Source organism: Camarhynchus parvulus, chromosome 3 (assembly GCF_901933205.1).
Source record: "Camarhynchus parvulus chromosome 3, STF_HiC, whole genome shotgun sequence".
NCBI classification, from domain to species: Eukaryota; Metazoa; Chordata; class Aves; order Passeriformes; family Thraupidae; genus Camarhynchus; species Camarhynchus parvulus.
Genome location: NC_044573.1, coordinates 36,724,588 through 36,737,345, shown reverse-complemented (window position 1 = coordinate 36,737,345; position 12,758 = coordinate 36,724,588). Strand labels below are relative to the sequence as shown.

The 12,758-nt window shown below is 36.9% G+C and overlaps 1 protein-coding gene across 1 annotated transcript in view; it reads left to right on the top strand.

Annotated features, from left to right (window-relative positions):
• PRKN (parkin RBR E3 ubiquitin protein ligase) overlaps window positions 1-12,758 on the top strand; it is a 674,960-nt gene that overhangs the window by 288,581 nt on the left and 373,621 nt on the right. Inside the window, exon 5 of the mRNA XM_030945351.1 lies at window positions 11,391-11,474. Within this exon, the coding sequence (XP_030801211.1) occupies window positions 11,391-11,474 (84 nt within the window). The remainder of the gene's footprint in view (window positions 1-11,390; window positions 11,475-12,758) is intronic.

The window sequence follows — 12,758 nt, the reverse complement described above, 5'->3', positions numbered from 1 at the left end:
GGTGAGATGCTGGAACAGGCTGCCAGAGAGGTGGTGTATGCCTCATCCCTGGAAACATTCAAGGTCAGATTGGATGAGGCTCTGAGCAACCTGATCTAGTTGAAGTTGTCACTGTTTATTGCAGGGAGGTTGGAGTAGATGGGCTTAAAAGGGCCCTTGCAACCTAAAGAATGCCATGATTCAGTGAGGGGTTTGGATCAGCTCCTTCTATATGTGCAGTATCTTGATGGCAAAGGCAGGATCCTGAACTGCCTGGAACAATCTTAATTCTTTAGTTATGTTCTCGTGTAAAATGGTTAAAGAAACATATTTTCTTGTATGTGTGGTAGCAGGATCATGTTTTAGGGAAAAAACCAAACTCTAAAACCACCATGCATGCAGCGTAATCTTAAGTGCTTCTCAAATGAATCTGAACAATGCACTTGATACAGGGTTGACTGTATTTCTTAATAGCTAAAATAAAGATATTTTTGTTTGTGAATACGTTGATGCATATGTAAAGTTTACAGTAATTATAGAATTCAGAAAAAAATCAAAGACAATATTTTTGTTTAGTTCTCCTTTTTAGAAAAATAAGAGCATTTGATATCCTATAACCTTTCCTTTTGGAAGATTGAAATATTCTTGCTGAAATGGATGTGGTTTTGTCTTTCAGGGTTTCTGATTATGTGTAAAATCAAAAATGGATGATATAGCAATCTATTTTCCTCAGATACTGTAGTGTGTAATCTTGATTTTACAGTTTTATATAACCGCAGTAAGTGAAAAAATGTTTGAACACCTTATGAAGCGAGTTTCTTCCTAGTGGCCCTTTAGATTTACTGATTGTTTGAGAAATTTATTCTTAGTAAAATGTGGAATGGATTCTGGGGTGGGGGGCTGTTTTGTTTGTTTGGCATTTTGGGCTTTGTTTGGTTTTGTGATTGATTAGATGGGGTATTTTTAAGATGTATGTAGTATCTTTGGGGTGGGTGTGGGTCTTGCCACAGGAATGGGAGTGAGATCTTTTGGACAAAGTAGAAAGAGCAGAAATAAGGAAGCAGTAGATGACAGCTCAGAGAAGGAAAGGGAATGCCAGGAACATATAGCTAAAGGCAGTATCCATTCCATGTGGATTTACCATGCCCAGGTATTTGAATGAATGGTTGTCTCTGGACATGTCTAATGGTGCCTTGCAGATGTGAATCGATAGGCTGAGGGCTTCTCTAAGTATTGCCTACACTGGAAATGCTCCAGCTTTGTCTCTCTGCCAAAAGATTTTTAGCTTTTTCATCCTAGTCAAAAATATATTTCAAATGTAATGATCTGACATGCAATTATTACATCTGCATTAAATTATTACTGCGCAATATTCATGAGTCTTGGATTTTATGTCTTTGGTTTATTGCCTTTGTTTAACTTCAACTCATATTAGTTTAATTGCAAGGTGTCTAGTTGGCATTATTAGCAATATGTTAACTGCAGACCTTGACTTGTATATTGGCTTAGCTTAGATTTTTTATTTTCGTGTACTACTTCATTTAGTCCATATATTTCCCATGCAGATGTAGCTTGTGAAGTATCCAAATTGCAGGACTGGCATAATCTTTTCTGACTAAAATGTATGGAGTTGCTTAAATGTTTCTGTAGCTTGTGGGAACTCTGCACATCACTTCGGATGTGAGGAGTCCCCCGAGACCACGTCGAGAGCCGAAACCCCGTCAGGGGGCTCGGAGATCTGGCATGATGCCCGGAACACTTGGTGGCTGGATTTTGATCCTGCAAATGAATTGCCAGTTTGGTATGAGGGCTGGAAGGTGTCACAGGTTTAAAGGGTGTTTTTATAAGGTGTACACAGGGTGAAAATATAAGTTTTAAAAATTTTTGTATAAAGGTAATGGGGACAAGATGGAGGGAACAAGGCGTGTCTCATCCTTCTTCCTTCTTCTTCTTGTTCTCCATCTTCTGCTGTGATGTTGGCACTCAGGGATTGGTTTAGGGAAGGGGTGCACTGTCCAACATGGGTGATAGGTATTGGGAGGTAAAGGTAAATATGATATACGTAATTTGTGGTATAAGAGATGGCGCAGCCTTGGGAGCGGACAGAGAGCGTCGTGGCTGCCTTGCTGGTCAGACCTCTGTCTGCCAGGGAGAAAATTTTGTAGATAAGACTTAATAAACAACCTGAAGACCGAACAACAGAGAGTCCAGTCTCATTCTTCAGAGCCTGGGGTCGCTCCCTGGACCACCCAACTCACCTCGGGGGCAGAGAACAAGCAGCCGACCCCGAGATAGCTCAAAGCTTTTAGATTAAATTGTTTCATATTTGACATGTGATTATAGTTGTGACTGGTAAAAAAATACCTTCACACAGAAAGCATTTCTTCACCTACTCTGTTCTGAGAGATTTGCCTTAAGAAATAGAAAGTTCAGTGCAATGCTGGTTTATCATGAATTCCAGCATCAGTTTCATGGTTTCATACTGAATTTAAAATATTTTTACTGAATGTTAATGCTACTGCCCATTTCTGGAGAGCTGAAAGACATGAGGCTTTCCTGCTTGATCCTGAAAGTGCTTCAACTCTGAATGGCTGACACTTCTCTGCTGCTCCTCTGGAGCTCTCTGACTTGTAGATAACTAATAATCTATCCTTGTGCTAATCACTTCTCTTTCAAAATTGTGCCAAGTCTGTCAGCGCCCCAGGGGCTCTGATTGGGCCCCAGCATCCCCCAGTAGCCCTGCATGGAGCACCCACTGGTGCTGGGCTGCTCTTCTCTGCCCAGAGAGTCCTGTGGGACAAAATCCATCTGCTGCAGGCAGCTGCCACTTCAGGAAAAGCTGAGGCACACAGTAAATTTAATCCAAGTTCTGACAGCTTTTACAGCTTGTAATTGTGACTTAGAAGGGGAAAGAATGAGAACAGGAGGAGTATTTTAGGTAGAGAAACAAAACAGCCTTTGCACTTTCTGATCCCAGCCAAAAGTCCTCAAATGTGCTATTTTTCGTGTGTTGAAAGTTGTGGCTCAAATAACCGTGAGCACATCCCAGCTGAATTAAAAACAGGGATGGGTCTTTTAAGTTTTGATTTCTTCTGTCCATTAGCTCCCTGTCCTCTGCCTGCTCCCCTGTGGAAGAATCCCTGAAAAGTCATCACAGCACAAACAGCATCTGAAACCAGAGGGCTTTAGTCTGTTCCTGGTTACACTGACCGCAGTGAGATCTGCTGGTGTTAAAACTTGTGACTGTGGATTTTAGTTTATTTTTTTTAATGTTATCATTTCAATGGACACAGCAAGTACGTGGCATGTTTAGAGAATTACAGGTGTTTAGACAATTACTGGTGTTTTCTCTGGTTCTCTTTTCTTCTTTCAGCCTTGAAAAGATATTTAATGCCATCTAGATAGAAAGCATTTATAGATTAGAAATCATTAGTCTGACAGATTATTTGAATAAAGTTTGGTTGTTCGGTTTAGGAGGCTTTACATCCACTCGTTCTTATGGCTCTGTTTCATTCACAACTAAAGTTTAGAGCAGCAGCAGGACTATGTTGTTCAATTTTTCAGCTGCAGCTGTATTTGTACTATCTTTATTCTCTTTTTTACCCCTTTTTGCTGGGAAGGACTAACCAAAGGCACACTTTGAATAATTTTATTTTGCTTATATAAGAAAGTGTTTGTGCTGGTAACACAATACATGCTATAAAATATTGTAAATGAAGAGATGAATCTGCAGCCCTTTATCTTGGGTGTCTTTTATGAGCCTTCATTATTTCTTTGAGGTCCAGCAGGATGACTCTTGTGCATCATTGTACTATAAATAGTATGAAAGAAAAATATCTCATTCTTGTGTTTTCTTTTGTTCTTTTTTTTATTTTTAACAAAGAAACCTGTGTCAAGAAAGAAAAAGCAATGATCAATAAAACAACATGATTATTTTTACTATACTTACCTACATTTTCAGTTACAGATGTGATCCTCTCATGTTTCATTTAAATAACTACCATGCAGGAAATGTTCATAATTACATGCCTGTGAGCAGTTCGTCTAATTGTCTGCTACTTAATTTTGGAAGAGTTATAACTATTGACATAGAACTGTCAATTTAATAATTAGGCTGGTCACTCTTAAAGGAAAATTTCATCTCTAAGATCCTACTATAAATCAAACCAGTAGCTTCAGTCCCCACAAAGACTTAAAGCATGTGATTGACTTCTCTTCAGTACTGTTTCTCATATAAGCAAAGCTATCCATGTGCTTTATTGATTTGGTCTAATAACCAAAGTCAATAATAATAAGAACATTCCTTCTGATGGATTCTTTAATATGCTGTTTAGACTGACCAGTTAACTCCAGTCTTCCCAGTCCTACATCACAAACCTCTTTAAAACAAACCCAAAGATTCATTTGGTAGTCTTTCTCTATACTTTGCTCCCTGCTGTATGGGAGATTGCTTGTCAAAGTCAGTCCACAGTAAGTTAGTTAGCTTTACCTGCAATAATGTGTCCCCATGTGCTAGTCAGTTTGTATCAGTCTTGTCAAAAATAAAAAAAAAATTACATAGCTTTGGAACAAAAATCAATCTCTCCCTGCTGGTAATGGTCTTTGTAGGTCTGCATAAGTTGTAGGTAAACTTTAATTACCCCTGCCTTCATGTTAAGCAAATTATTTTGGTCCTAAAAGTTGCCAATCTGACAGGTTTTCCATTCAATAGATTATCTACCATAATAAATTTTCAAGTGTTTTAAGCAGAACATCTGTAAAAGACAAGCAAGAACTTCCTGGCTAGTTCAATAGTAACCTCGTTTATAAACTATTTTTATCTTCTCTTTCTCGTGAGGGACGCTGATAGGTGGGGCTTGGGGGATTTGGAGAAATGCATTTTGTGCTAGATTGGTTGCTGTGGTTCATAGTTTTACTTGGGGAAAAGATAATATCTGTATAATATTTAAGCATTTAGTAGAAATCATAGAATAAGTTTGGTTGGAAGGGACGTTAAAGATCATTTGGCCCCCTGCCATGGGCTAGGACACCTTGCACTAAACCAGTGCCCCTCAGTACCCCTTCCAATCTGGCGCTGAACATTTCCAGGGAAGGGGCATCCACAATATCTATAGGCAACCTGTTCCAGTGCCTCACTACCCTCCTAGTAAGGAATTATTTTCTCATACTGAATCTAAACCTACTGTCTTTTAGCTTGAAGCCATTCCCCCTTGTCCCGTCACTACATGCTCTTGTAAAAAAGTCCCCATCCATCTTTCCTGTAAGTTCCCTTAAGGTGGTGAAAGGCTGTATTTAGATCACCCATAAGTCTTCACTTCTCCAGGCTGAAAAAACTTCTAATTCTTTAAGTCTTTTCTCATAGAAGAAATACATGCTTACCATTAGGATATATCTTGGTTCCTGCTGTGTTTGGGAGGCTGAGTTGTCCACCTGTACTGGCATTGGAAGCAGTGAATTGTGTTAGCCTGGTGTGGATACTGCTGTTAGAGTGGCAAAAAGGAAATAAATTTTATTTAGTAATCCTTGTATTTTGGGAGGTTTTTTTTGTCTTACTGTCTCAAGATCCTGAAATCATGCTGAGGTTCCCTATACAATGTATAGGTCTTCAAATACTCTCACACAGACAAGTCAGTAGCCATAACTTTGCAGAGAAGCCTGAATGTTTGCATGATTTGCATCAGATTTAACATTTCTCCTGTGTCCCGAATGCTGAATTTTAGTCTCTGAAGACCTGAAATTATTTCTTACATAGCTTCAAAAATCCTTCTGCATTAATAGTTTTTCCTTGGTTGAGTCATTTGCTCAACATTTTAATGATTTATGTTTCTTATGTACATAGTAGCAGGTACAAAGGTGTGTTTTAATGATATTCTGCTGCATATTGTTCACTAGAGGGGAATATAAAGTGGGGAAAATACAAAGTACTGAATACATGGACAGTTTCCAGCCTTTTAAGTGAGTCAGAGTGTTTGATGAATCACTGGTTTCTATTGCTGACCTCTGCTTCTGACCTTTCCCTGACTTCACAGGTCAACAGTTCTGTCAGCAGCCACGTTTTGAATAATTTGTCATCCAAGATGTCTAGATGGTATTTCTGGTTTGGGGGATTTTTTTAAGTTTTTAAAATTTTTTTTTGGGATGTTTCTGATGAAAATTTAGTTTTGGTTCTACAATAGAAAACTGGATCTCGGCTACAGGATAAAGAGGCGCTGAGAGCAGAGTGTACTGTACTGCCCTCTGTACTAGGCATCAGTACAACGTACTACTGGAATGTACACAGACTTCCAGTACTTCCCTCATACATTGGAAAAACATCTCAAACCTCCCTGTTCTTCATATGCTGCATAGGACTTTCATTTCAAGATTCAATATTCACCAACTTTTTTTCCTGTCTTCCCCCTCAAAAAGGAAAGGAACAACTGCCACATGCTAAAGGCAGAGAAATTTTCATACCTACTTATTTGGGAAGTACTCAAGTACATTTGATATGACTTTTTCTATTCAGTGGTGTTCTTTCTATTTCTTTCTTTATTCTGTCATTTTCCCACTTATACACCGGAAAAGCCTTCTCTGATGTGTTTATTTCAATGCAGAGCTTTCTCTGTGAGCCATTTGGCTGGGTACAAGAGGGGCAGTTGCGTTAATCTCGCAATCAGAAGGCTTTGTTCCTCTCACAGTATGTTCCTGATTAATGCGAACTAATAATTACAAACACTAGAGCCTGCAGTGTTATAACACCACAAGTGATTGGCTGGCCTGCAGGTTGACAAGCTTTTCTTAGACTCAAGAAAGAAGGATACAAAAATTGCATTTCAAAGTGTTTATCTTGCCAGAATTCCTAATTGTGTTTTGACGCAATTATAGCAATGACATTTAGTAGTACTGTCGCTACAGAAACATTAACATTTTGAATGCACTGTGTTTTTCAAGGACAAATGTCTTTTCTTCTATTTTTGTTTTGAAGGTGGAAAACTAAAATTTTCAAGCACACTAAATCTTTTGAAAGTGTGTTAGATTAGCATTAATAATAAAATATGGCCATGAAGAATGCCAAGAACAGATGTGGAAAAGGAGATTTTTCCTCTTACTAATTTGGAAAATGAGGTGTGGAATAGGGGCGCTCTGGTTGATTGGGGTTTATTGTTTTATTACTTTTTTTCTCTCCACTCATCAATGCTAAACTGGCTGAAACCCTTTATATTCTGTAGGTCTATAATTCCAGCTGAATCAATGCTGTCTTGTGCCTTAGGAACTTGATCTAACTTTTGCTAAAACAGAAAGAAAAGATACCACTGTTGACTTAAAGCTGGGTCTGGTTAATATTACCAAAAGAGTTAAATGCATCTGACTTTTTTATAGGTTTTATGCCCATCATAAGAGTTAAAGAAGTGATTAACATTGTGGGGGGTTTTATGAAGGGAAAAATAGGAAGTTCTTAGCTACAGTGTGAGTGAACAGTTGATAGTTGCTGATAACATGAAACTGTGCTCCTAGTTCCCTGTGTATATGCTCTAACATGCTTTTAGTAAATGATGACATTTTTATTTCAAATAGTGAGGTGCTTTGTGTGCAAAGTAGTCTTGTGTGCTTGAGAAATGTCATGAGGAAATTATTGCAGAGAGAGAGCACTGCAAGTTCATATCAAGCCATGTAGTACATTAGCTTTCCCTTGGAAATAAGTACTTAAGGGTGACTGCAAAATTCCTATTATTGTTTTTACTGTTAATTAATGTATTCTCATACAAAGCATATTTGGACCTGATATAGTGTTACTTGTAGTGGTTAATTCTAATGGTAGTCAACATTGCATAAATTCATCCCTTTTTGGTTTCTTTTGAAAATGCATTTTTATAGACCCTCAGCCTTATAAATGATCCTGTGGATATTGTGGGGTTTTTTCCTAGTTTGAGAATTAATATACCTTCTTACCTTTTTGTGACTGTATACCCAGACCTGCAAACTAATGAATATTTGGGAAGTTTTCACCTGAAATAACTTCAGTGAAGTAAAACACCAATTCCTCTAAGACATTTAGTTTGAAATATTTTCTTCTTATAAAATCAAGATAATTAGTACCAGAGCTGATAGCATACCTGTGGAACTGCTTCTACACACTCATTTAAATTAACTTGGTGTGTGTCTTGGTGTGACTATTTTTTGTGTATATGCTGGTGTAGCATCATTAACTTTGAGAGTCTCCTATTAATCACACAAGGATGAAGAAACAGGAAAAATCATTGTCCTGTGTTACCAGTACCAGATTAAAAAAAAAAAAAAAAAAAGAAAGACTTTTCTTGGGGTTTGAGTAAGTGTGTTTCTGGGTTTTTTTTTATTTAAATGAGTGTTCTACCCTATCCCCATCCCTTCTTAGATCCCAAGTTTTATAAAGCACATTTGCTTCTTATTACTCATCCTTTTTTTTAGTATCCTCTTCCCAAATGGAAATCATGTAAGGATTAGCCAAAACTAAAAGAAAAAACAACTATTGAATTCCTCAAATATGGAAAAATAAGTATTTTGATAAAAGTGTGTTAATAAATATGACTACAAAAGAAGAAGTATAGATGTTAATCAAACATTAACTTGTTAGTCTTGGTTGTCTTTATAAAGTCAGTGAGTTAGATGTCATCCTTACGAATTAAAATTCCAGGCCTCAAAAGGAGGAAAATTATGACTCCCTATAACAACTGTGTGACCAGATAGTGATAGCAAGCAAAAGTTTGAAAGTGTAGGAAAAACTGTCATAATGGGATATTTAAATTACTTTAATGTAAACTGTGTAAGTATCATGTCAAATCACAATCCCAAGAGTAAACTTCTGGATGCTATCAGCTTATATTATGGAAAAGTTGATCAAAGAACTTTCAAGAGAAGGGGGACCTGGTTTATAATGTTACTAATGAAGATCTGGTCTTTGACAATGATAACTTAACTACTAGAAAGCAAAAAAATAATTCCAGCACATTAAATATAAAATTACAATTTGGTGGGCAAAACCGCTGAAGTTTCTTACTTGCAAGCAGCAGAAAAAAACTTTTGCTGAGTCCATTTAAGCTATAACAGGAGCAGAAGGTCCATTAGGTGATTGCCATAGACTTGAAGAGTGAGGCATACAGCTGGTTCATCCTTGGAAGCAAACAGATGGGTTCAGTATGGGAGAACCTAGAAAGTACCTGCTGGAAGCCTCTCTGTGGGCCTTGGGATGCACATTACAACTGCTGTTGAAATGGCAGTTGAAATTTAACACATGTCACTATTAAAGGATGTGCACTGGAAAAAAACCCTTCAGATTTTCTATATATGAGATGGATTTTGAAATATGTTATATGTAGCAATGAGATCTAGGAGCTCTGATAGGTAATTCCACCAAAATGCTGCCTTGGTGTTTAGTAACCATCAGCAAAGTAAATTGCATTTTACTAAGTATTTAGGAGGACTTAAACAAGTTTGTAGACATCATCTTCCTATTTGCGGGTCCAACACGTAAGTCATGTGTACTGTGTGATGTTCCTTATATTCCAAATAGAGTTGGAAGAGCTACTAAAAGATAAAAAGTAAAAGATAAGGAACAGCACCTATATGAGGAATGGGAAGGTAGATTACTTTCTTTCCTGAAAAGTAAACTGCTGTGGAAGGAATGCTAGAGATCTGTTCAATCTTTGGTGGCATGGGGAAATATAAATAAATGGGGGCCATCAAATAACTGATTTGATTGATTATCAAATAATTGATAACAAAATTTTTTACAACTGAGTTGGAAGCAATTAAAAGAAGGTAGTTCTTTGTGCAGCATCTCAAGGTGGCCTTACTGTTCTTCCTACAAATTTTCTGGAATGCTAAAACTTCATGAGATGTCAAAATTCACTGGAATAATTGGTGACAAACTGTATTTTTCAAATGTTTTAAATCATTAATTCAAGGTGATGCCCCCTCCCCCCAAAAAAAATCAAATATTATTACTTTATACTAACTCCACTCCAGTTGTGTTCACCCAAGGACTCAAACTATGATATATCACCCCTTATGTCTGCCTGCAACTCAACTTACATGTGTTAAAGCTCTTTTTTTTACCTATCTCAAATGCCAGCACTTCAGCTGGATGACACTAGAGAGTTGAGCTCAGTGAAGACCAAGTTGTTTTACTTGACTTTCTAGATAGGCTGGATCAACATTTTATAACTAAGCTCACACTACTAAAAGAATTCTAAAATCATTTCAGCTGTGCCCACACAATGCTGAAGTGCCTGATAAAGAACTAAAAGGAATTGGATCTAGATGTGACATTGGATTACTTTCTAATTCAACTGTGTTTTAAGTAGGCACTAATTTCACTAATGTGGTCAATGTCTTGACTGCCATCATTTCTCCTCTGGATGAAGATTTGCTGCTATTTCCTGGGCACTGGTTCTATCCCAAACACTGAGTAATCCAAGTACTAAATGTTTTCATTTTTTATCCCTTAGTTGTTCATTTCTACTATGTATGTGGATACCTGTAAACTTCAAATCTATTGCTCATATTAATGTTGCTGTCCGTAAATTAAATATTAATTGGTGTAAAATTAATATAGAAAGAAAAAGCATAAAAGTGGCAATATTTTGTGATGCAAAATATTTTATGAATGTTCCTATATATGGTATATATATATAATTTTTCTTCTTTGATATATCATCCTGTTAATTGCATTATTTTGCTGTTCTGAAATATTGATTATTTGCCATCCTTTTTTTTTTGCTTGGTAATATACTCATAAATGAACTATGTATATTCAAAAAGTCACTGTAAAGTTTGATGAGGATTTTTTGTCTGATTTTTTTCCGGGTTTTATATTGTTTTGTTGTGGGGGGTTGGGTATTTTTAAGTTTCTTTAATAATGACTGATAAATATTGAAGTTCATGTAAATATCAAAAAATCTAATAACAATTCTCACTTAATATTTTAATTATGTTGTATTACAGTTAAGTAAAGGCTTTATCTATAGCCAAGAAATCTATTTACAGTTTTTCTAATTGTATATTCTACTTCCAGCTGTTATCTTTCTTCCCTTTTCCCCCTTAGTCAGTTGCAGACCCATGAGTAAACAGCGTTAAACCAGACAATGAGTTTTTGTAGCTTTTTAATTATGATTAACTCAATACCTGTCTTTAGCTGAGAAAATGTAACCTACTAACAATGCCTGTTCACAGCACTGACCTTAGGATGGAGGCACCACATGTCCTGTTTGTGACTGGGATGTACTGGTGAATATTGTTATATAACCTGAGTGATATTTCTCACTTTAACTATGATAAAACTGTCTAGCTAAAATCTAAAAGAAACAAGAGTAGGAAAAGCAGCAACAAAACCAAGCTTTATATGTTTATTTATGAAGTAAATTGTAATCTTTGTATGCTTTGGTTTTATTTTGAAGGGCCCATCTTGCTGGGATGATGTGCTAATTCCCAACAGAATAGGAGGTGTTTGCCAGTCCCAAGGGTGCAATGGAAATGTAGCGGTAAGATTTTGTCATGTTCCTCCAAGTACTGTGGCACTCATAAGAATAATTCTTTGTAACAATGCTAACCGTGTTAGAATTTCAGTACTGACTGTGAAGAGACAGGTATGGTAGACTTCAATAGAGCTGTTCAGCATTAGATAATAGACCTCTGATGTCTTGCGAAAGGGAGGAACTTTGGTCAGGTGCTATTTGGAATGAAGGAGGAAATAATTTTATTTCATCTTTTGCCCTGAAGTATAACTCTTAGATTTTCAAGTATGCAAAGGTTAAATGTGGGATGTCATAATTAAATGTTTCTGTCAACGCTTATTTTATAATTATTATGTATGTCTTTGCTTTGAAAGCTTCAAATTTCCATGTTGTAGTGCACATCAGAACTTGCATATTGGGCTTTGTCCACAGGAGTAGGTTCTTCATGATGATAACTTTGCAGTTTTTCTCCCAAATCTTGTTGCTGTTGCTTCCTTTGTTTCTTAAACTGACATCAGTGAAAAGACTAAGTAAAAAGGAGCATAGCTTTATCAAATTATTCATAGAGATTTTTCAAAACATTATTTATGTATACTTGTATCTTCATATGTATTAGATATTTCTAGCATCTAATACTAAAGTCTTAGAGGTAATTCCTTCTCAGGAAAAAGCTTAGTTTGAGTGTTCCTTCAGGACACATGTTTTAAAGGTAAACTTGAATTTCCTACATATGAAAATATTCTATTCATCAGTGATTTGTAGATCGGAGCTACACAAACATCTTTTTGCAGAGGTGCTCACCTGCTCTGGTGTAACCTTCTCTTTGTCTTCCCTAACAAGATGGTTGTGTGTGGTATGTCCATACAGTTCCATAGGTGTCTCCTGCTTAGCCACAGATGGTTGCTTTAATAGCATGGGATTTATGGCTTAGTCCATGTGCAGCCAACAGAAGGTGAGGTCTGGCAGCCTTTGGTCTTCTGCTTCTTGGTGTGCACCTTGTAGCAGTGTTTGAGCCACCCAGGAATCACTGTGAAGACCACGACCTTGAAAGTGGCAGGTGTTAGACATTCAAATGCTCTTCTCTTGAAAGTACAATTCCCAGTTTTGTCACCTATTGGCAGAATATACCTGACTGACTTGCACCTTCCAACTTACAGCTTTTGTTATCCAGTGTATTTGTGAAAATGGTAGTGAAGTAATGACACTTTTGGCAACCCTGCCTCCTGAACTACAACCCGTTCCCTCATTGAATCAGTTCTTATTTTTTTAAAGCAGAAAATGAAACAAAATGCCATCTTTGTAGAGAGAGAA